Source organism: Gymnoscopelus microlampas, assembly GCF_963454915.1.
Source record: "Gymnoscopelus microlampas genome assembly, chromosome: 5".
Classification (NCBI taxonomy): Eukaryota; Metazoa; Chordata; class Actinopteri; order Myctophiformes; family Myctophidae; genus Gymnoscopelus; species Gymnoscopelus microlampas.
In genome coordinates this window covers 44,986,055-45,010,930 of record NC_139942.1, presented here as the reverse complement: position 1 = coordinate 45,010,930, position 24,876 = coordinate 44,986,055, and the positions used below count along the sequence as shown (strand labels likewise).

At 46.4% G+C, this 24,876-nt stretch overlaps 1 protein-coding gene across 6 annotated transcripts in view; it reads right to left on the bottom strand.

The window, feature by feature from the left end:
• Positions 1-24,876, bottom strand: part of LOC311044774 (supervillin-like) — a 75,273-nt gene that overhangs the window by 27,017 nt on the left and 23,380 nt on the right. For 5 of the 6 annotated variants that reach the window (XM_084056558.1, XM_084056557.1, XM_084056553.1 and 2 more), the window contains exons 6-17: positions 21,975-22,884; positions 14,581-16,833; positions 13,819-14,010; positions 13,584-13,621; positions 13,400-13,464; positions 13,044-13,177; positions 12,573-12,656; positions 10,810-11,191; positions 8,520-8,588; positions 4,815-5,667; positions 2,580-3,099; positions 46-178 (exon numbers count right to left, since the gene is read on the bottom strand). In XM_084056558.1, coding sequence (XP_083912684.1) covers positions 46-178; positions 2,580-3,099; positions 4,815-5,667; positions 8,520-8,588; positions 10,810-11,191; positions 12,573-12,656; positions 13,044-13,177; positions 13,400-13,464; positions 13,584-13,621; positions 13,819-14,010; positions 14,581-16,833; positions 21,975-22,884 — 5,633 coding nt within the window. The remainder of the gene's footprint in view (positions 1-45; positions 179-2,579; positions 3,100-4,814; positions 5,668-8,519; positions 8,589-10,809; positions 11,192-12,572; positions 12,657-13,043; positions 13,178-13,399; positions 13,465-13,583; positions 13,622-13,818; positions 14,011-14,580; positions 16,834-21,974; positions 22,885-24,876) is intronic. The other variant, XM_084056556.1, reaches the window with a different exon arrangement.

The window sequence follows — 24,876 nt, the reverse complement described above, 5'->3', positions numbered from 1 at the left end:
GTGGTTAACATGTTTTGAACACAACTCTTTGCTGACGACACTGACCTTTTTCTGGTAGTTCTGCTCGGTCTCCCATAGCTGAGCCTGCTGCTCACTGGAGACCACCTTCACCACGTCCTGCTTCTTATTAATCCTGTTCCTCCAGTCCTCCTCGCCGCTCTTCTTTAGCAGCGCCAGTCTGAGGAAGAGGACACAGTCACAGTTACAATGATCACCAACTAGTTACTGTACTGCATGCAAAAATATGGCACACAATGCCAGTGGTGGAAAGTAACTAAGTACATGTAATCAAGTACTTAACTTAAAGGGCAAGACCACTTTGGTAGAGGTTTGGGTTGTGTAGTTACCTTGCCATGATGTAACTCCAAAGGTGGGCAAGAAATCAAAAAAAAATGCTCCATTGATTAGAAATTGATAATTCAAAATATGCTCCTCATTGACTCACATTGTACGGTAAAACTGCTCTCAAAGTCACTCTTTTAGCACAGAAACGAACGCAAACAAAGTTGATTCAGACAATATAGAACATCACCAAACCCAGTACTGTTTTTTTGTTTTATAAAAATGTCAACTTCCTGTTGATTTTGCCATTTTTAATAAGTAGAAAACCCGGACTGGATCGGCGGATCCGGATCCAGATCTTCAAATAGTAAAATCAACAGGAAGTTGACATTTTTATTAAAAAAACAAACAGTACTGGGTTTGGTGATGCTCTACATTGTCTGAATCAGCTATGTTTGGGTTCATTTATGTTCTAAAAGAGTGACTTTGAGAGCTGTTTTACCGTACAATGTAAGTCAATGAGGAGCACATTTTGAATTATCAATTTCTAATCAATGGAGCAATTATTTTTGATTTCTTGCCCACCTTTGGAGTTACATCATGGCAAGGTAACTACACAACCCAAACCTACCAAAGTGGTCTTACCCTTTAAGTACAATTTTGAGGTACTTTCCTGGACTATTTCCAATGTTCTACTCCACTACATCTCAGGGTCAAATATTGTACTTGTACTTATTTAAAAACTTTACTAGTTACTTTGTAGATTTTGATTATTATTACAGAATACGCATTAACCACTTCAGCCCTATTTAAACTTTGGCTATTTGAAAATAGCAGATCTACAAGCTCACAGCGTGTCGCGATGCGTCGTGTTGTGAGCTTGCAGATCTGCTATTTTCAAAAGATCTTTTATACATTTTAGACATAATGATAACTTGTGAAATGGGACATTCTGAGTACTTTCACTTTTGGTACTTTAAGTATATTTTGATTCCAATACTTTTGTACCTTTACTGACTTTCGGACCCGCAACTTTTAACTTTTACTTAAGTAAAACATTTATTTTGCTTTTCCACCACTGCATAATGCTACAGTACACACTACATGGCAGTGATTCTCAAACTTTTTCATTTCAAGCACCCCCGGTTGGTTTACAATACATTAGGCCCACAGACACACGCAACTCTGAGTGTACAAAATGGTTCACATATAAATCTCTATATATTCAATTTCCTGGAAGAAACGAATGCCATCCTGTCTGCTTAACGGTGTGTCCAGTGTGATGGTCTACCTACAATGAAAATGCAGTTTGGATGCTGAATTGCACTGCTACTGTTATAGCTTCCATCAATTTTCCAGGAGCCATCTGAATGAACCAGGCCAGAGATTTATTTTTCACAGCCTAAAAAAAACCCTAGTGTGTGTGTGGACGAAGAAAAAAAAAGACATCAGGGCTCTCAGTGCTACACGAGGAGCACTGATAACGGATGGCTTAGCGCTGGAGGAAAAGTATGTCATCATCGGCGCTACTTCAGCGTGGACAGGGCAGAAATGAGGGCATTAGGCGGAGTAAAGCTCCAGAACCGAGCTGAATCTCACAGGATTCCTTCCCCCAGTCCACACAGTTCTGTCTCCACCAGCCAGGAGGAGAGGTGCAACGCCTGCTAAAAATAAATACTTTCCTGCTCACCTCCACAAAGGTAAAAAAGAGGGGGGGGGGGGGGGGTTTGACGACAAACCAAAGCATCACGAGGAAGGACACGCACCAGCAGAGAAGTTTGCGTTTGCTATGGCCTGATTTGATTCAAAAAATTATACTAGAGTATGCAAATATTTCAAGCAGATCTCATTTTAAGCACATGAACCCAACAGTAGCATCGGTACAACGCGATGCGACACGTTTTGATCTTTTAGATCAGCTATTTGTAGCAAAGACATTTGGTATAGAGGGGGGGCAACGAGTGCCGCGCTATGAACTTGTAGATCTGCTATTTTTGAAAAATCTTGAAAATGTGTGCAAATCTTTGAATATATATTTTTAAAGCGAACATTTGTAACTGAAATCTTTGCTTCCGGGGGTCCCTGGAACAACATATTTTGAGATGGGGGTCCGTGGCCAAATACATGTACATTTTGGGGTCCTTGACATGAAAAAGTTTGAGAACCACTGACATAGCAACATGAGCTTTTTTCAAAAAAGAAGACATTAGAAGACATTTTGTAGAATCGGAACCTCAGGTCTTAATGGGTTAAGGACACTTATTGGCCGCCTTTTGGGGTCACATCGGCCAACGCACCTCTCTTTGATGGACATCTGTTTGGCCGACATGCTGTCAGACAGGTGGTCCCCGGACCCCGACGGGGACAGCAGCTCACCGGACTCGATCTGGTCCAGAGGCAGGGACTGGGACTTCACCAGAGGCTGGGGGAAAGACTGGGGCTTGGGCAGAGTCAGCGGAGGCTGGGCCTGGGCCTGGGCCTTCTGGAGGGGCTGCGGCACCGCGGGGCCCTGAGGTTTGGGCTGGGTCTGCGGGGGTGAGTGGGTGAGTGTTTTGGGAGGGGTGGTGGCGGTGGGGGGCGGTGGCTGGGATGCGGGGGGCACGTATGGCTGGAGTTGGGGTTGGACGTAGGACTGCGGTTTGGGTTGGGTGGGAGGTGGGTGTTGTTGTTGTTGGGTGTAGGGTTTGGGGAGGGTCTGGGATGGCTGGATGAAAGGCTGCTGCTGCTGCTGGATGCTGGAGGAGTGAGACACGCTCCTGGACGATGCTGTTGCTGTCGTCGTGGTAGTTCTCAACGACACTGGCTGATCTGGCAGGTCTAGAAAGGAAACACACACACACACACACACACACACACACACACACACACACACACACACACACACACACACACACACACACACACACACACACACACACACACACACGACACACACACACACACACACACACACACACACACACACACACACACACACGCGCGCGCACACACAAATATATACGTGCATTATGCATCGACTTACAGGTTGCAACACATGTTAACTGTGTAAGTGCACATAACGCCTGAGTTATATACTTTACTTTGTAGCACCGACACCGGCACGTAAACGAAGTGTAAATCAGGATTAAACAGGTGCGACCATGCACACAACATGGTGACACACTTGCATTGTAAATCCCTTGTGTAATCGATACTCATCTCTCTCTCTCTCTCTCTCTCTCTCTCTCTCTCTCTCTCACACACACACACACACACACACACACACACACACACACACACACACACACACACACACACACACACACACACACACACACACACACTTGTTTTTTTTCAAGCATCGAACCACACACAGAGCCTATTGGTAGTATTATTCATCTATTCACACTACATATAGGCGTCAGTCACACTATAGTATGATGCACCTGCACACTAGTGAGTCTGCACACCAGTCAGTCACACAGCAGTCTCTTCATGCAGGAGTAAATGAAAAGGCCCAGAGGCTGCAGAGTATAGACAAGGATCTCATTGTTGTGTCCTCCCCTGCCCTCTCTACCTCCTTCATTCACTGAGCTGGACAATTGTTTCTGCACTCACTTAATCACAGCGGGTTGCTTTCATGTCCCTGTATGCCTTGTATGTATGTGTGTGTGTGTGTGTGTGTGTGTGTGTGTGTGTGTGTGTGTGTGTGTGTGTGTGTGTGTGTGTGTGTGTGTGTGTGTGTGTGTGTGTGTGTGTGTGTGTGTGTGTGTGTGTGTGTGTGTGTGTGTGTGTGCATCATGCATGAGAAAAGACCACCACCCCTGGATGCAATGTGCATTAGCACGTTAAAACCAGGTCAGCCTTGTTAACGGACTGTAAGCTGCACCGACTATACCCACTGGCATAAAAGACAAAAAAAAACACACCCGTATGCAAAGAGACCACAGCCCCTAGTTGGCAGAAAATAAATAAATAAATGAAAACATGCATGCCTGCAGACAACTAGAGAGATGCATGCATGCAGACATGTAGATCAAACCCTGCTGCTGTCTGTTTGCTGACAGCCTGCCTGTCAGGGGACCGGGGGTTCCTCTTTATAGACAAAGGAAGCCACAGGGCAAATACATGGAAAGATATGCTAATTAGATTCAGCACCAGACATATCTCTCTCTCTGTGTGTGTGTGTGTGTGTGTGTGTGTGTGTGTCCCTCCATGTGTGCACTAACTAAATCACATACATACCCCCGAGTGAGACAAGTGTGTGCGGCAGGCGTAGAGCGAGCGAGCGAGTGTGGAAACTCGCTGCATGAGACAATGAGGATAATTGGAATCGCCCCATCGTGACAACGTTTCCTCTCTCCCTCTCCCTCTCTCTCTCTTTCCCCTGTCTCCCTTTCCTGTCATTTGCCTTCCTTCATCTCTCCATCTCTATGTACTCTCTCTCTCAGTCTCATGTTCTCTTCCTGTTCCATGTCCTTTCTCCTCCTGCTCTCCATCTCCCTCCTGTCTCTCTGTTTTTTCCCCGTATACCGGAGGAGCCTCCTTCCTACCTGAGATGGGAGCCCGGCTCCTGCTGCCACCGCTCCTCTCCGTGCGCTGCAGCTCGTGTGTGGTGGTGGTGGTGGAACCGTGCGCCTCCTCTCTCAGGAAGCCTCCCCCTCCTCCTTCTGTCCTCTCCCTCCTCTCCTGGGAGTCTCCCTCAGCGGCGGCTCGCCGGCTGGACAGCGGCTCCGGTAGCTCGCCCCTCCTGGCGGGGGGGTTGTCGGGGAGTGGAGGAGGCTGGGGCTCCGGCGGCACTGATGGGGGCTGCTGCTGCTGCTGCTGCGTCTGTCTCTCCCTGTCCCTGTCGGGGGAGTGCAGACGCCCCTTACCGCCGCCGCTGCTGCCTCCTCGGCTCTCCTCTCTGGCTCCTCCCCACTGTCTCCCCCTCCCCACCACCCCCACGTCCTCCACCACCTCCTCCTCCTCCTGCCTCTCGGTCCGGCCCTCCGCCAGCTGCCGGAGGGAGCGGAAGGCGGAGGTCGCGGCGGGGGGAGGAGGTGGTGGGGCTTTGAGGGGCTCGCGGTGGTCTGAGAGGGGAGGAGGGGAGGTGGTCAGCTCAAGCTCCGGGGGGCTGGGGTCCCCGCTCTGGGTCATGGAGAAGTACCTCAGCCCCCTCTCCTGGTGGCTGCCGGCAGTGCCGGAGGCAGGGGGGGGCTGCTGCTGCTCCTGCTGTTGGGTGGGGCTGTAAGGGACAGAGGTGGACGTCGTCGTCGTCCCCAGGTGGTCGCGGTCTCCGCCACAGCCGCCACTGGCTGTCGTCATGGTTACCGCGGTGACGGTGGCCTGGGAGGTGACAGCAGCCACGGAGCGGACCAGAGACGCCGACAGAGGCTCCAGTTTGACCCCGTCCCCGTTCTGAAGCTGCATGTAGAGGATGTCAGGAAACAGAGTGTCAGACATTTAGGATGGACAGGAGGGACGTTAGGAATGAATACATGGATGAATGGATGCATGGATGGATGCATAGATGGATGGATGCCTGGATGGATGGATGCATGGACGCAGTGTTGATTTTGTCGACTAAAACTATGACGAAAAAGGTTCTATTGACTACCTTTTTTCACAGACGAAAACTAAATAAAAACTAAGCTAAGATGACTAAAACTAAGACTAAATATGTTGATAATTCCGTCAACAAATAAAAACTAGACTAAAATGTTAGGGAGGGAACTAGTGGAGAAGAGATCCAGTAGAACTAAAAGACAAGTAATTTTATGTTGGGTGTTGTGCTCTGAAAATAGCAGATCTACAAGCTCACAACGCGTCGCGAGCTTGTAGATCGGCTATTTTCAGCATGCAACCAAGTGTAAAATCAGGCATTACGACGCCATGAAGGCACCGCCAACATACATTTTAGTCGACTAAAACAACTGCAGATTTAGTCGACTATAATCGTATGATATCTAGTCGACTAAAACTAGACAAAAACTGGAATTTTATTCAAAAGACTATGACCAAAAACGAAATCAAAATCAACACTGCACGGACTACAGATGTATGGATGGATGTATGGATGGATACATGGATGGATGGATGGATGTAAGGATGGAGACAGAAGCAGATTAGATTAGCCTCGGCCACATACAGTAAACAGATTATCAGCTGTACAGGAAAATCATTCACACATGAACCTTCTACAGCGGCTGTGGAAAGGTCAAGCCATGAATGAATTGAGCCAGCCATATAAAACCATATAAAACAAATTATTCTCCCTCATAACATCTATATCCTCTGACATTAAGAAGCATCTCACCCATGGATGACATTCACAAGCATTTTGTAATATCAGAGCGGAGTTCAACCACCAGGCGCGATGAATCTCTCATTTCAATTTGTGGTTAATGTTCAATCGTTTGTCAGCATGACGATGAGACCATTTTGACTTTTGTGATTCATATTCCTGGCACTGATGTGGGCCCATTTTCACCTAGACCAGTGATATTTCAATCCAGCCTGCAGTGGCATGTAGTCTAGATTGAAATAAATTGAATTTTGAAAGGAAAATGGGACCTCTAGACCAGTGGTTTTCAACCTTCTTCATGCCAAGGACCCCTGAATTGATATACATTCAGCCACGGAACCCCATCAGAAAATGTTTTGTTCCAGGGACCCCCAGAAGCAAAGATTTGAGTTAAAAATGTTCTCTTAAAATAAATGTATTCAAAGATTTGCACACATTTTCGAGATTTTTCAAAAATAGCAGATCTACAAGCTTATAGTGCGGCACTCGGTGCCGCGCTATGAGCTTGTAGATCTGCTATTTTTGAATAGCCAAAGTAAGTGGTTAAAATGATTCTGACGCTATGTTAACTCATTTCGCTGGCGACCCCCTGGCGCCCCCCCCCCCCCCCCCCCCCCCACGGACCACTGGTGGTCCCCAGACCACTGGTTGAAAACCACTGCTCTAGACAAACATTCTGAGTTATGTTGCTAAATCTCAACTTAAGAAACTTGAAAATGCGTCCATTTGCAAGAAGATTTTTTCCATTTCAAAATCACGATGGGGTTTCAGTTTGCGCATTGAACTGTATATTTTCATTATGCAGACATTCAACATCAAGGCCAGATTTGATCTCATTATAATTGTGTAAGGGTAAGCAGTTTTTGTAAAAGGCCAAAAGTGGATACAGTGCAACATGATGAAATATACAGTGCTTGTTACGTTATGTATGAAGAAGCATTTCAAAGGAGCTGCTAACTTGTAGCTGCTATAAAAAGAGGTTCTCTTTTAGAGCCTCTAAAAACAAACACATCGTAACATAACATGGAGGGGCCTGAGCTCTGTTTAGCATGTAGCAGTTCATTTCCATAGGAATGAACGACTGGCACTTTTGTTACATTTGCCCTTGTTTGCCCTTTGCTTATAAAAAGGGGGCCAAAAAAAAAGGAAAAAAGAAACCTGGCACGGATGAATCTCGTTTCTGATCTGCTTCCCCAAATCAGTTCGGATGTCGCTGAAAAATGTTCAGCGACATCCATTTTCAGTTGCTCACACTGCAGGAAATCTCCTCTTTCCTCATCTTAGCTTTCTAATGGTGGGTATATTATTTTAGCTATTCTCCAAATATTTAGATATTTCATAATATAAACTGTCACCAAACATTTACATCACTCTACAGCAAGGGTTCACAAACTTTTCAGGCCGTGACCCCCCAAAATCTCAACAAGTCCTGTCTACCAGGGAAGAAGAGCAAAGGTGGAAGATACAGGTATGGACAAACTTGTTTGCCACCTTCTAAACCTTTCTTTTTATATATCAAAACCCCAAAACATCCAATCATATATTCTGACAAAAACTTCAGCTAAATCTAAGTGATTTCAGCAGTGTAGGTCATGTATTTGCCATTTAAGGGCACTGCTTTCTCATCAGGGACCCGGATCCAAGCACACTTGACTACCAAAGTCCAGTTAGTTTTATTAGTCCACGCCCTGGCCCACTTGAAAACGTGGCTTATGTGTACTCAGGTAGCCTACAGTTCACATAATGGGGTGAAACCGTAGTACACCACAAGTGTACTCGGGTACGGAACAACATTCCTAATGTGAAAGCTTGTAAAGTCGTACTCAGGCTCGGTACGAAGCAATCGTACCTAACATGGAAAAACGCCCATAAAAGCTGCCACAAGCAACGCATGGCAGCATGAACAATGGTCACTATAGCATGAACACAACCAAATGGGAAGCTCTGTCCAGACAGGCGGTGATGATCTTACATGTTCCTCCTCTTGAATGGCCTCTAACGTGCCGTTAAATACCGGAGATGTAACCATCGGCTCTGCATCCTGTGTGCGGACACCACACCACTGATTAACTTTGATGCCTATAAGTTATGCTCCGTCGTACACCGGCGAAAATAGCCGATCTGCAAGTTGTGACGCACCCGCACCGTGAGCTTGCAGATTGGCTATTTACGGGACGCGACACCGCTGTACGACAAAAATACACTTTACTAACATTCCACACTCGTTTTCTCAGAATCAAAGCTGGTTAGAACAGCGGTTCCCAAACTGCTCTGGACCAGGAACCCACTTGAAAAAGAAAAGTGTTCATGGCCCACCCACCTGACCGCTTCGAGTGGTCAGATGGGTGGGCCACATGCATCATATTTTGATTGATCTTGGATTAATGTATCTAACATATTGTACTTTAAGTTCCTATTGCTATCCCACCATTTTTTCAAGGTAAAGAAAGAAATACCATGACTTTCTTTTTTACATAAATGTTTTATTTTGCTATATTATAAATAAAATCTTAGTGTTTTGCCAAATCATTGGGGGCCCACTTTCAATAAATAAAAAGAGTAGATAAGTCTGATGTGAAGCGCACCCCTATTTATTAGTTACTGGGTCATGGGAGACATCTAGAGGCTACGGTGCTGAAAAGCCAGGAGATAGTGTGACCTAGCCAGTGGTGGAAGAAGTACTCAATTTTTTTTACTTAAGTAAAAGTATCAATACCATAATGTAGAAATACTCTGTCAAGGTAAAAGTCCTGTATTCAAAATGCACTTGAGTAAAAGAACACAAATATTGGCATCAATATGTACTCAAAGTGCCAAAAGTAAAAAGCACTCATTACGAGTTTTCAAAATGTATTGAAATCTTTTGAAAGTAGCAAATTTACAAGCTCACAGCACGTCGCTATGCGACCCGCTGTGAGCTTGTAGATCACCTATTTTCAAATAGCCAAAGTATATAAATGTATATATATACTGTATATAGGGCTGAAGTGGTAAATGCATGTTCTGTGATAATAATCTAAATCTACAAAGTAACTAGTAACTAAACTTTCCAAATGTAAATGTAAAAGTACAATATTTGCCTCTGAGATGTAGTGCAGTAGACTAAGTAGTAGAATAAAGTATTGAGAGTATATGAAATACTCCAGTTAAGTACAAATACCTCAAAAGTGTACCGTACTTAAGTGCAGTACTTGAGTAAATGTACTTGGTTACTTTCCACCACTGACTGGACCTATCTGTCTGTCATTCAGTAGTCTGCACAGATAGGAGAATCCTCCAGGCAGTACAGGGTGATGGAGTGCATCGGGGGAAAAAAACATCCTTTGCTACACTAAATGTTATTGACCTGGAAGTGGACAGCCTCTAGCTGAGGGCCTGTCCAATAAGAAGCTTCCATACTACATTTTCAGCACTGTGGAAATGTAATGGATCGTGAAGAGGCAAACAGCTCACTGAACACACACCGAGTTAGAAACCGGTGACCAAATGAGGCCACGGATTTGGAGTCAACACTGTCACAGTGACACTGTCGCAGTGCTTTTCTAACTGGGTCTTGTCTGTACGTTTTAACCGTATGTCTATCTTTTTGATCTTATTTTTCTTGTTTGTTTCATTAGAATCCAGTATTATCTTGTGTGTATTATTTGTACTACTGTTGTCAGTGGAGTCTTTCCGGACCTGCTGCACCAACATTTTACTACTTGCCTCTATGAGTGAGTGACAAATGACAAATAAAACCCTGTTGATTCTTCTCAGATTAATTAGAATCACAAGAATCAACACGGTTAGTTAACGGCTCAACGTTGCACCTGCCCTTTGCCAATCATAAAGGGATAGTTCACCCAAAAAAAAAACGTTTTTTTCCTATCAATTAGTCACCCCATGGAGACTTGAATTCATGGATATTGTTTTGTTTTTGTCGCATTCCTAAGCCAATAATTTGATGACCAGCGGACCGGTAGGCAGCGGTTCCGGACTCTTTGTTCCGGACTCTTTGTGTCTCCTACCGGAACTGCTGCTGGTCATATTATTGGCTTGGGAATGCGAGGGGGTGAACTATCCCTTTAATTATGTTCAGTGTTAATTCTTTCTTGTTTTCAAAACCACAGGGAAGGCTGGTTAGGTCACAAGGTGGCTAAGGTGCCGTAGTGATGCTCCTCTGTCTGTTTGCTTGTTAGGTCATTGTCACCGTAATCTGCCCTAGATCCGCTGAACAGTGAAACAACAGTGAAACGAGTGGAACGCTGCATGCATTACTGTACCTGCTCCACCTCTCCCTGGGTGATGGGTTGTGTCTGGAAGCGGGCGTTGGCCCTGCGCTGCCGGGTGTCCCCCCCCCTGGACCCGGCGGCGGCGGCAGCTCCAACCGCGGCGGCTTCAGCCACAGCCACAGCTACAGTCCCGGTCCCGGCCCCGCCTTCGGCCCCGGGACCGCCCTCCGAGAGGCGGTTGAACAGGGCCATCTTCTCGGCCAGGCTGAGCGTGGACAGGTCAGGCTCATCCGGGTTCAGTTCCGGGAGCCCATCTCCCGGTCCTCCTTCCACCCTGGGGGGGCCTGGGAGGGGTGGCTGAGGCTCCTGTGGCTCTATGTTCTCCTTCTCCAGGTCCTGGGCCCCTGCGTCTGGCTGGGAGGAGGACTGGAGGCTGCATGGAGAGTGAGATGAGACAGTATAGGTTAGAGAGACGAGATCAACGGGAAGTAACTGTACACAAATTGGTTTTAGTAGAAGAGCGGCCGTTTCAATTTATGTAAACGAATGTTAGAAATGTATTTAAGTTCATAAAGTTAACATAAGTATAACTAAATGCATTTGAAATTAAATGAAAATGTTACTTTTCATGATTCCAATTCAAAAAGAGCAAAAAAAAAAATCAGGATCCCAATTCAGAAATAGCTAAAAGAGCAGATCTACTCTTTTAGCTATTTTGGAATTGGAATCATGAAAAGTAACATTTTCATTTACATTTTCACTTTTGTGTGAGAATGGCGAAGAAGAAACATTCATTTACGAAAAATACGGTGTCTGCCCGACAGTATATGCAATGTGGCCCTCTGGAGTGAATGTGGAAATATAGTGGCCCTCTCCATCATCAAAGTTGCCCACCCCTGCATTCCACTTTCCTGCCATACTCCCATTGTTATAAAGGGCGTCAAGCACATATCCTAAAATTAACACCGTAGGCGTTCTTCATAATTCAGATCCCAGGAGCAGTAACAGAGATATAAGTAGAATACAATGAGTGCAATGTTCCTGGTAGTCATGCAATGCATTGGGCTGTGGTTTGTCATGTTTAACCTTGGTCACTAAACTGAATTGGAGGCACGCAAAGCCAGCAACCCTGAGAGCTTTAACTAGCTTGGCCTTTGGCCTTTCTACTAGGTATCTGATCCATTTCATCATTGAAGTTCACGACCGGCAAGCGTGGGAAGCATTTATGTTTAACCCTGACGTTTTCAGAAATAGCAGATCTATAAGCTCACAGTGCGCCGCAATGCAACACGTTGTGCGCTTGTAGATCAGCTACCTATGCTGTACAACGAAGCATGTAGGGCTTAAAGTGGTTAATGAGCTATTGTGTAGACACCACCTTCATCCCTCTATAAGGAGTAAATGGCTATTCCTGGTAAAGAAGCTTACATGTGAGCCAACACAAATTGGAAGTAATGTGAGCTGGGTGAAGTAAAACACGTCACCCAGCAGAGGGCAGTAAAGTAGAGGTAAAATGGAAGCTGGTGCAACACAAACGAATATTGGTGCAGAAATGTGATGTGAAAAAAAATATCAGTTCAGTTGTACCCAGTACCACATGATGAGGTGGATAAAGGTATAAAAGCAGGCTTAGTAGGAGGAGGAGGAGGTATGATGCAGCCTGACACCCAATGAAGCACATGCTGCACAACCTCACGCACACACACACACACACACACACACACACACACACACACACACACACACACACACACACACACACACACACACACACACACACACACACACACACACACACTCCAGGTCAGTTGTACCTGAAGGTGTTGACTAGAGTAGGACTGGATGCACGGGCTACGGTGGTGTGGACAGCCACAGGTTGTGAAGATATGGCAGGGTCACTTTAGAGTGTCACACACACACACACACACACACACACACACACACACACACACACACACACACACACACACACACACACACACACACACACACACACACACACACACACACACACACAGAGGGAAAAACACACACTGAGGAAGATGACGATGACTGGTGTCAAAGGAAGATAAGAGGAGAAGAGAAGAGAAGAGAAGAGAAGAGAAGAGAAGAGAAGAGAAGAGAAGAGAAGAGAAGAGAAGAGAAGAGAAGAGAAGAGAAGAGAAGAGAAGAGAAGAGAAGAGAAGAGAAGAGAAGAGAAGAGAATCTACATGACAGAAATCAGACCTAAACATAAAATGTTAAAGCTAAACAAGTGAAAGTAGTAGTATTTGTGTGACACCTACGTTGCAGTGACGTTGTCCACCTCCTTGTTGGTGACAGGTTGTGTGTGTGAGCGGTCCTGCACCCTCCTCAGACGCCTCTCCACCGCAGCGTTGCGAGACTTAGGCTTTGGCACGTCGGACGTCCTCTCCAGCTCCTGGAAAGGACATGTTGCAATTTTACTGTAAATGCAAACAGCAAGGCATGGCAATCACACTGTCTACAGCTGCCACGGTATTGTAGCACTGACATTATTATTATTATTAGTTAGCCTACCATTAAACGTATGGCTATTCTTCGCTCCTGAATGTTACGTTTCTCCCCCCCCCCTAAAATAGACATAATAATAGTTGATATAAAGTGTACGTGTGTTGCATACCCTGAACAGTGATCTCTTTGCTGCCACACTCATCTTGGCTCTATCATCGAGTTTTTCCTCATCCACTGGAAAAGGCAAGGAGAAAAAGAAAAGGTTAGCAACTTAACGAGGGAACTTCACTGACTTTGATTATGAGCGATCTCTATATGAAATCAAACACGAAGATGACAAAGAAGGGACTTGCTTTCAGTATCCTGCAGCTGCGTAGGACTCAAACGGGACCTGAGGAGGAGACATGAAAAGACAACCACAGCATCTTTCAGTGTGAATGATTGAATTGATTGCATAATCATATAATATTATGTCTGTGAACCAACCAAGGCTGTGGTAACAAATCCCAGTAAAAATATTGTACCTGACCAATAAAGTGTTTCTGATCGGGAAGTACATTTTGAAATAATATGGGTTCGGTCCAGTACCTATCAGACTCCATGCGCTCTGCTGATGTGATGGGCTGTGTCCTATGCCTCTCAGACGAGCGACTGTCCCCTGGGGTGATGTAACGGCGAGGTCTCCGTGGGGCTCTGTCCCTGTCCCTGTCCCTGTCCCTGTCGGTTCCACTGGCTGCTGGATCTACCTCCATGGCTGATAGATCTACCTTCGTGGTCTCCCTTGTGGAGGAGAACATGTGCCAAAGGATTGACAAAGACGACACAGGGAGAATGAGAGAACTATTAGCATCTTTTCTTTTCGGGTAGTTCACTGGAAATGGACAAAAGTTTACGATGTAGGTTATTCAGACCAAGCACAACGTACAGTAGGTTATTCTCATGCAGCACAACTATGCTGCATGAGCTTTGCACAGCAAACCCCTATAGTCAATAGCTGTTAGACACTCACAACATCAACATGCAGCAGCAACAACAACTGCCAAAACGATTGAGTTGCTAGGAACGCACGTTCATGGCTGAAATTAAGGTTCTTATTATTTCACCATGCTTTGTAATCACAATTAGTAATCATGATTACTGGTTCCAATTAGAGGACTGGGGAGTAGAGGAACACAACTGCTCACAGAATTTCTGAACCTCAGATATGCTTTCCAATTTCAAATATGTTACAATTATTAATTGTGATAACCAAAACTGTGACTTATTATGTTCATGCGAAATTAATTGTGCGGTCATGAGGGTTAGACAGCAGTCAGTGAGACCAGACAGCGTCCATGCCATGAGACCTACAGCTCAGGTTTCCGGTTGGCATTCTCCAGGTAGGAGTGTCGAAGCTGTGCCACTGATATCCTGGTATCCAGGGCACCCACCTCCCCGTTGGACACCCCTCCGTCCCTGGCAAGGAGCCCTGCTGCCGCTACCTCTCGACTGGCTTCTGCTGCCCTCTCCATACTCCGGTACATAGCGGAGCGCTCGCTTACTCCTATATCTGACATGGAGCGAGTTCGGATCTTAGGCTTGGGCCCTCCGCTCATCTCCATGGTCCTGTGTCGGGCCTGGCGGACAGAGGGATCCTTCTGGAGGTAGACAGCTGAGTCAGTTATGTGTTGACCTGGGGACTCTTGTTGTTCCTGCTGCTGCTGCTGATGCCTTTGAGGTTCATACTCCTGCTGTCTTTGGGGCCCTTGCTGCCTTTGAAGCTCTTGCTGATGTATTTGACCCTCTCGTTGCCTTTGAGCCTCTTGCTGATGTCTTTGGGTTTCAAGTTGTCTTTGGGCCTCTTGTTTCTTTTGAGCCTCTTGCTGATGTCTTTGGGTCTCAAGTCGTCTTTGGGCGTCTTGTTGTCTTTGGGCCTCTTGCTGTCTCTGGGCCTCTTGTTGTCTTTGGGCCTCTTGCTGTCTCTGGGCCTCTTGTTGTCTTTGGGCTTCTCTTTGGGACTCTTGCTGTCTTTGGGCCTCGTGCTGTCTTTGAGCCTCTCTTTGGGACTCTTGCAGTCTTTGGGCCTCAAGTTGTCTTTGGGTCTCTTGTTGTCTTTGAGCCTCTTGTTGTCTTTGGGCCTCTTGCTGTCTTTGGGCTTCTTGCTGTCTTTGAGCCTCTCTTTGGAACTCTTGCTGTCTTTGGGCCTCTTGCTGTCTTTGAGCCTCTCTTTCGAACTCTTGCTGTCTTTGAGCCTCTTGTTGTCTTTGGGCCTCAAGTTGTCTTTGGGCCTCAAGTTGTCTTTGGGCCTCAAGTTGTCTTTGGGCCTCTTGTTGTCTTTGGGACTCTTGTTGTCTTTGGGCCTCTTGTTGTCTTTGGGCCTCCTGTTGTCTTTGGGCCTCGTGTTGTGTGTCAGCCTCTTGCTGTCTTTGAGCCTCTTGCTGTCGTCTTAGAGATTCTTGCCGATATCTTTGAGACTCTTGATGTCTTTGAGGTTCTTGATGTCTTTGAGCCTCTTGCTGATGCATTTGGGGCTCTTGCCAAAGTCTTTGGGCCTCGTGTTGCCTTTGGTGCTCTTGTTGATGTCTCTGGGGCCTGTACTGTTGTTCACTCTGGGGCTGTTGGTGAATTTCGGTTTTGTATGGTTGCATTTTGGGGTCAAATTGTTCATCATGTGGCTCATATTGTTGATGTCTTTGGGACTCGTGTTGATTATACCTTTGACGCTCGTATTGCAGGTGTCTTTGGGGTTCTTGATGCTGCATATGGGACTCAAATTGGTCCGGCCCTTGAGATTCATATTGCTCCTTTTGAGGGTCATACTCCAGCTGCCTTTGCCGTGCTTGTTGTTGTCTATAGGGCTGTTGATATATTGGCTCTTCCTGGTGCCCATGTTCAGTGGCTTGTTGCTGCCTGAGCTGATGGTGTGGGGAAGAGTGAGAGGGCTCGACAGACATCAATGCTCTCCTCTCTGGGCTGTCATGGCTGGACAAGGGTTGCTCCCTCCCCCTTTCCCTGAGCCTCTCCCTCCCCCTCTCCATGGGCCTCTCCGTGTCCTCCGTGTCTTCCTCGACTCTGCTCCTCCTGCTCCCACTATCATCAGAGGTCTCCCATTCCATCTCCTCATGTCGGCCCCTCTGAGGGTCATCCACGCTCTTCCCCCTGCGGCGAATCTCAGAGGGCAGCACGGCCTTCCGGCTCCTCAACAGTCCCACTGTGTGGCCCTCCTCCTGCAGGACCTGCTTGGCCTCCATCCTGCCTTCTCTGTTGGTGGCGTAGACTTGGTCTGCGCTCACTCTCCTCCTCGGAGGGACCTCTGGAGACGAAGTCAACTTGGTGGAGGAGTTTTCCGGGGCAGGCATGGCCATGTATGGCTGAGGATCCTGTGAGGGGATGGAGTGGTGGGTCTTGGTTGCTTCTGAGGGGTGGTATGCTGCTTGCCCATGTGCGGGCTGGTGCCCAGGGCTGGGCTGAGGCTGGGGAACGGTCCTTTGGTAGCTAGGGTGCTCTGCGTGATGTGCTACGTTCCCCTGAATGTGGTGTCTGTTGGCCCCTTGCCTGTCTGGACTCCACTCTGGGGGCTTTTGTACGGTTTCATCCCTGGACATTCTTTCCCTGACTCGAATTCTTAAAATGGGAGGAATGGATGAGTGAGAATGTGATCATGGGTTTGAATTAAGACAACACTCTCCAAAATACTCTGAAATGGGAGATGACTCAATATCTTCAAATGCAGATATTGATTCTGGTTGGTAATTAAACTCTTCACATCCAAATAGAAAATCACAACATGCTGATGTTCATGATATAAAACCATATACTGTAAGACCAAGGTGAACTCTCAATCTGACCCAAAGTAGCACTACTAGCAGCATGTGCTGGGTTTAAATTTGAATCTCAGATCAATCGGCCTCGTCTCTGATGTCCTAAAACCAAAACGTCAGTAGGCCAAACTATTTAAATCTTTGAACCTTTGCCCCACAGGAGCTGAAGGTTGCATTAATATCATTGCAGGTCACTAAGCTGGATGTAATTGATGGGCCGCTGCTTCATTTGACACGGCAGAGAGGTTTAAACACATGTTTTCAATTGCAACCCACCACTGGTTAGCAGTAGCAGCTGAATAGGCCACACGGGTAGAAGGAACTCATTGAGAGAGAGTGACCCTAGCAATGTATACATCATTGGTTCTCAAACTTTTTCATGTCAAGGACCCCCACATTGGCACTTATTAGCCCGCGGACCCCCATTTGAAAAGATATGGCAGGGACCCCCCATAAGAGAAGATTTTTACGGCTCTAGCAGTGATTCTAAACCATTTTAATTTCAAGGAGACCCCCACTTTGACATGCATTAGGGCTACGGACCCCCATTTAATGGCATTTATATCTCTGGGACACCAATTTATATTGTAAAATCAATGTTAATGTAACTCTGAGAGTGTCCAAATGGAACCAAATGGACCCGTTAGGGTCCATTTGGTTCCATTTGGACACTCTCAGAGTTACAGACCCATAAGGGTTCATTTGGTGCCTAATCCATCATTTAGCTGGGGACCCCCTGGAACCCCCTCAAGTACCCCTGGGGGTCCCCGGACCCCACTTTGAGAACCAATGGTATACATGATAAATAAAACCTGTTAACAAGATATTCAAGACGTTATACTAGAGTGTTAAATAAAGTGATAAAAGGTGACCCAGAGAGTAATTAGGATTAAAATGAAACTATTCAATCTTTAACATACAGTCAGTCAGTTTGCGAGGCTTCTATTTCCAATGTCACGCATCCACATACTGTAGCTCCACACAGACCACTTAAACGAGGCAGTGATGCAGTATCTGGGTCATGTTCAGGTCCAAAAATATAGGCCAAATGACCCTTTCCCTTCTGGGTGTATAGAGAGGCTCATGGTGGGACCTCAAAGAGCATTCAGAGGACTTCAAAGCCGGTTTAGCTTTCTTTAGACCCCAGGTGTCTTGAGCATAGTCAACCTGCCGCCATACATTGAATTACAAAACGTGACTTCTAACAGGCCAACGTGTGTCTTACGCAACAACATTGTCAATGGCATTTACAGCGTCCCAAAGTAAGAGGATGTAATATCATAGGAGGTTAACAAGCTGGGTTGTGCAGCTGGGGCCCCCCTTGGAGGGGAAAGAGGGTGTGGGGGGGGGGGGGGGGGGCTGAGAACCGCCTCAGCTGACAAGTGCTGAGTCGGCAGGACAGTGGGACTGGGTCAGGGAAGGGAGGGGTAGACTGGTGTTGGCACCCCAACACCTCTGCTTCTACAAACACCACCCAATTCATTTATTTTTAATGAATGCAGAGAGTGCACACAGACATGCACGCAATATAATGGCAATGTTGCTATGGTTTTTCAACACCTAAACACACGGACCGACGGTATTGAAAAAAAAAAAAACACAGGACAGAAGTCTTCTGACATTTAGAGGAGTGTTTAAAAAACAACGGGTCAGAACCCCACAAAAAATCCATATATTAAAAAAGAAAAGAAAAAAGAAAGTAGTGAAAATAGACGATCTACAAGCATATAACGCGTCGCACTGTGACACGTTGTGAGCTTGTAGAGCGTCTATTTTCACTATTACTTGAAATAGTGTTTAATTTATAAAGTATTTTTTGTAAGTTTTGGGTCTGGAACTAAAAAGGTAGGGAGCCCCTGATTTAAAGGGTAGGGAACCCCTGATTTTGGAGGGTCAACTACCTCTGTTTCCTCTAGCTGTCTTGTTGCCAGGCAACAACATCTAATAGTACAGTAAGCCATATTGGCACGAGCTGTTTCACAGGGAGAGCTCTGTCAAAGCAGCTTGAGTGCTTGACTCTAATACAATCTAATATAAAGGTTAACGTGACACAGATGAAGACACCAAAAAGATAGTAGTAGCCTAATGGTAGCCCTAAGAAAAGATAATGTTCCTTGCTCAGATGGCACCTTTAAGCATCTAGGCATGTGCAAATTAACCTATTAAGGCCGATTCGACAAATATCTTCTAAATCCTAACAGTTTCCTAAAAAAATGTTGCTATAATAGTTACTATCGGGCAGAAACCTCTTATCTCCATATTTTGTGTTTTTTCGTAAATTAACGCACTAGTTGATCATGCTAAAGCTTCACACAAAAGTAGCAGATCTACTTTGTGTTTTGCGCTTGTGGATCTGCTACTTTTGATACTTTTGAATTTGAATCCAAAAGTATGAAATACGTCCAAGTTCTGGACGTATGAGGTTTCCAAAAAACTTTTTTTTTTTTTTTAAGATAGATGCTGTCTGCAGATGCTTTATTGGGTTAATACTCTGTTCAATCCTAAACAGCTACTGTCCAATTGATCTACTCCTCAGCTCCCATCTATGACTGTCTGCAACACTCTGAGAGAAGTTCCAGGACACAACTTTGGTTAATCAAAGTTACACAAGCACGACAACATGAATTAGGTTGGTAAGGAGAGAATTGGTCATTTGGAAGAACCGCAAACCCAATCTGCAATCTGGAGGTGAACACCTGTTAACAGGGAGCAGCTAATGGTAACGAGCGATTAATAATAGGGAATATTATGGGAAATATTACTGGATAGTTATAATGGGAGATCTATTGGGATGAGTTAGCCAGATCTTCACACATTCCAAAAGGTGAAAATATACCTGGAAGGCCAGCTGATGCCTGTCTGCGAGTCACGCTCCGAGTCTGTGGCCAGAGACCAGTCGCTCTGCGACAGAGCTGCTAAGCTACAGGACAATGTGGTGAACATGACAAACTGATATGAATCTGATCGTTCTTTACAGGTTCAATGGTATACGTCCATACATTATTCCTTTCCGCTATAGCCAGAGCCTTGTATTAGAGAGTTGCGTCACCTCGGGGGCAGAAAACAGCGCCGGTCACTTGGTTCATGTATAACTCTAAATAGTGACAAACGCTCATAGACCTCCGCTTCAGGGCTTTGTCACTATTCGCCAATTGAAGGCTCTGTAGAAGACTGGCACGATGAAGTGAACGGAGGAGACGCAACTCTCCTTATATGGCTCTGGTACTGTTAATCTTCACGTACCATGCATGCCTTTATGTATGGTGAAACTCTCTAAAAAAGGGTCTGTATATCTCTGCACCCAATGCCACCAAGATCAATTCCCAAATCGAGGCTACGTCTTGGGACCAGCTGAGAAACCATATATCCACATAACCCGCCATGCTGCCTCTTTCTAAGGGGCCTAACCCACTCCTCTCGCTCCCATGCCAAGTCTTACCCCTCCCCAGCCCCTGATGAGCTCCCCAGAACACCTCACCTCCCCGTGTGAAAGTGGGGCACGGTTAGTGTGACAGACCCGTGGGACGCTCAATCTAGAAAGATCCCACCACCACCACCGGCAGGGAGAAGGCAGCAAGCTAGCACAGAGTGGACATCTAAGTTAAGGTTTAAATAACACTGAATCCAGCGTCATTGCCTGTGAAATGATCTTATGTCACCACCAGTGAAAATGATACCTGGTGTGCATACAGTGCTCAACTGTGGCCCCATGTAGCCGTGAGAGGTATTTTAATTTTTTTGCTTGCATGCATGCAGTAACATGGCCCACAGAGAGTGCACTGGGTTCATTTGCACGTTGATTAAACTGTTTATTTAAGCATTAGCTGCCTTCTGAGACGATATGTACCCATGATACTGAATGTAGAGAGAAGATATACTATAGAGACTAAATAAGGTGGACTTTTAGTCTTACCGATAAAACTATTACAACCATAGATCATTTCAGAACCCACGGCCATCAATGTACCGTACAGCACAAATCACAGATGACTCCAAAGATCAGCAGTAGGCTGCTACTTAAACGCTAAATCTGAACTACTATTGCTGCCAGAAGTCTGTAGCTGGTTTGTGCAGAAGTCAAGACCTAGGAACATAAATGGTGGTGCAGAAAAGAAGGTAGCAAGGCTGAAGAGAGTCAGTTTCTTCAAAGGGCCTTTCAGTGACATTGGCCGCCCTTAAAGATGGCATAGTTTATAGATTGAATGGTTAGATTGTCAGCTTATTAAATAAATAGCCAGAGTGATACAGTATGTTGTAATGGAGCTCAGAATTCCCCATATACAATGATTCTGGACGTCTGGTACGGGGACCCACCAGGGGGTCCAAAAATGGACCATTTACAGGTCTGTAACACTGAGAGACACAAATGGAACCAAATGGACCTGTAAAGGGAGTTAAATTAACACTGAGACACACTGAGAACACAGTGTAGATCCCAAAGGATCCCAAAGATTATACATATTTCCATTTTGTACCGTCTCAGAGTTAGAGACCCATAAGGGTCCATTTGGACCCCCTGGTGGGCCCCGGACCAGACGTTGACCTAATAATAGGCCCTACCCTGAGTGTAAGTTACAGTTAACTCATTGACTGCCATGGCCCGAGGTCCACAGTGCCAAGGACGGCTTTGACGAGTTTGGGGTTTTCAGTGGTTTTCCACCAGTTGGCGCTGTTCGCTAACCTATGAATGGTGCCTTGCCTGTCAGAAAAGGATAGACCCGGAAATGACCGGAAAGAACTGCTTGTTTACTTGGAAAAATTGCCTTTTCTCCGTAGCTTGTTGGCTAAAACAAGCCACATTCAAATGGCCACAGTTGAATGTGACAATTTTTTTTCCCCTATTCCACGAGACCCCCGTGTGTGTACTGAGGCAATCGCCATGAGGACGGCGAGCTATAGATGATGTTTTAACAGTTAAAGAGTTGAAACCTGTGTAGGACTCACCCCTGTCTGTTGAGGATGCTCTGGGCCTGCTGCTCGATGAACAGGTCCCCAGGGGAGATGCCGTAGCGCGTGGAGGGCAGGGAGGAACGGCGGGCCGTGCGGGGAGAGCTGGGCACCGCGGCCACGCTGTAGTCCCTGGCGGACGGGGCAGGGCTTGGCTCCTGGGGGGTGGAGGAGGAGGGGGGGTGCTGCTGCTGCTGCTGGGGCTGCTGGGGCTGCTGGGGGTGATGATGATGATGCTCCTGAGGTCTGCTGCTCCTAGAAGCCGACGAGCGCTCCGAGGCCCCTCCCCCTCCTCCTCCACGCCGCTGGTTCTCCATGTTCATGGCCCGCTCCCGCTCGGCGATCCTGCTGGGCCGTTCCTGTTGCGTCGGCGGAGACGTGGCTTGTTGGGTCGTGTGGTGGGCGGCGGAGGGGGCGGGGCCAGAGTCCGCCGGGTGAGTCCGCATGGAAACCCTGCCCACACCCGAGCTGTACGGCGCCCTCTGCTGTTCTTTCCCCGGCTGCTGCTGTTCCGCCGGCACCGGCGCCGCCGGTTCCCGCCTGTCTCGGTGCTCCCGCCTGGCAGGAGGGGGGTCCCGTCTGTCCGAGTTGTCTGACTCACGGCGGGGGCGGTACCGAGGCGTGTAGTCCGTGTCCACCTCCTGGTCCAGGAGGATGCCGTAGCGCTCCGAGAGCTGGCGGCGGCGCTCTGCTTTGTAGCGGGCGATGCGCTCGGCCTTGGAGCTGAGCGCGGCGGCGTCCAAGGGGGCGGACGTGGGCGGCGTGGGGGCGGCGGACAAGGTGACCGGCTCGACGCGGACGGCGGCCGGTTCGGGGCGGCCTCCTCCGGCCCTGAGCCTGGACGACCGGTCTGGGGACGACACCTGCATCTGGGGGGCTTCCATCTCCTCTCGACTGTAGCGCCTCACTGTGGGGACAGGCGGGGAAATACAAATAAACTAACGCTATTATTTCTAGCATTGTCTCTGCGACAGTGTTGATTTAGTCGACTAAAACTATGACGAAAACGAAATAAAAACTATGATGACTAAAACTATGACTAAATATATTGACAATTTCGTCAACAAATAAAAACTAGACTAAAATGTTAGTGAGGGACTGGTTGAGACTAAACTAAACTAAAAGACAAGTAATTTTATGCTTGGTTGCGCTCGGTGTTGCGCTCTGAAAACAGCAGATCTATAAGCTCACAACGCGTCGCAGCGCGACGCGTTGTGAGCTTGTAGATCGGCTATTTTCAGCATGCAACCAAGTGTAAAATCAGCCATTAGCCCATTACGACGCCATCAAGGCACCGCCGAAATACATTTTAGTCGACTAAATCAGCTGTAGTCTGCGACCTGAGGAAGAACCAAAGTGCATCGAAACACTGTCTTATTTCAATAAAAAGTTCTGGTTGCAAGACAGTGTGCAGGCCAGGCCAAACCGAGTCAGGTCAGGGTGCTGAAACTGTGCATGTTTGGCCCACTGGAAAGACTCTGCTGCACTAAATCATGGAACAGAGCCTTTATTTGTGTCATTGTAACACAGATGATGTACTATTTAAGTCGATATCGCTGTCGTGAAAAAGGTCTTTATTATATACACGCCATTATGCTTTAACAAGTGTCATGAAGCCAGCCTTAACATCACATGGCCCACTGGAAAGACTCTGCTGCACTAAATGGAACAGAGCCTTTATTTGTGTCATTGTAACACAGATGATGTACTATTTAGGTCGATATCGCTGTCGTGAAAAAGGTCTTTATTATACGCATCCCATTATGCTATAACCAGTGTTATGAAGCCAGCCTTATCATCACTTTAAACGCTAAGTTTGCCATTATAGATCAAATGGAGTGGATGGACCATGTATAATAAATGGTCGCAGCTCATACAAACTCAAACTTTGTAAAGGGTCAATTTTTTTTCAACTTTTATCTTTTTTTTCTTTCTTTCTTCCTTTCTTTTTTTTTTGGCTGAGCAAGCACACTTCCCCATGCAGCACTGCCCGGGCTCTGAGTCTCACAGTCACATACTTTCATACTTGGTGATGCTGATTGCATCAGCCTTGTTCTGGTGCAGTTCTCTCCACTACAGCAACTAAGGGTTATGGCCACTTTCACCCTGGTGTGTCCTTGTTTTCGGCATGTCCTTTATTATAGGTGGGAATTGTCCAAAATTGTCAATAACTGGGAGGGGGGGGGGGTTAAGTGGTTAAATGTGTCTCAAAGCAGTTACTGAAGGAGGTGCAATTTAGCCCTAACAGAATTGTTTTGAAAAGCTAATTCAAAACATAACAATACAATATCATGTATACTGCATATCATGCATCCTGATAACATAATTTAACAATGCATTATACTCACATTTCAGGTCAACTAGATCAATGTTTCCCAAACAATGGGTTGGGATCCACTTTTGGGTCGCGGACACATTTTTGTGGGTCGCAAGTAAAGCATCATTTTGGGGGAGGGTGTAAAAAAGCACAAGAAATAGTGAAAATAGCAGATCTACAAGCTCACAATGTGTCCCATCGTACAGCTTGTAGATCGGCTTTTTCCAGGGGAGCCATCAAATTGGGTAAAATTTGGAGTCTCAGCTAAAAAGGTTTGGGAACCACTGAACTAGATTACAGTGCCATGATGCAATCCTGATCTTACATGTGCTGTAGCATGCCATGTCACATGCCATACTGTTAAACCTGTTACAATTGCACTTTCATCACTCTATATAGGCAGTGCTGGGGAGGTTACTTTCAAACAGTGTTTGAAAGTGGTTAATGCTTCACCACCACCAACACTGTCTGTATGAAGACTATAGTCCACTATTTCTCAACGACCCTTACTGGGTCTGTAACTCTGAGAGTGCACAAATGGAACCAAACAGACCCCTAAATTAACACTGAGGATTTGACAGT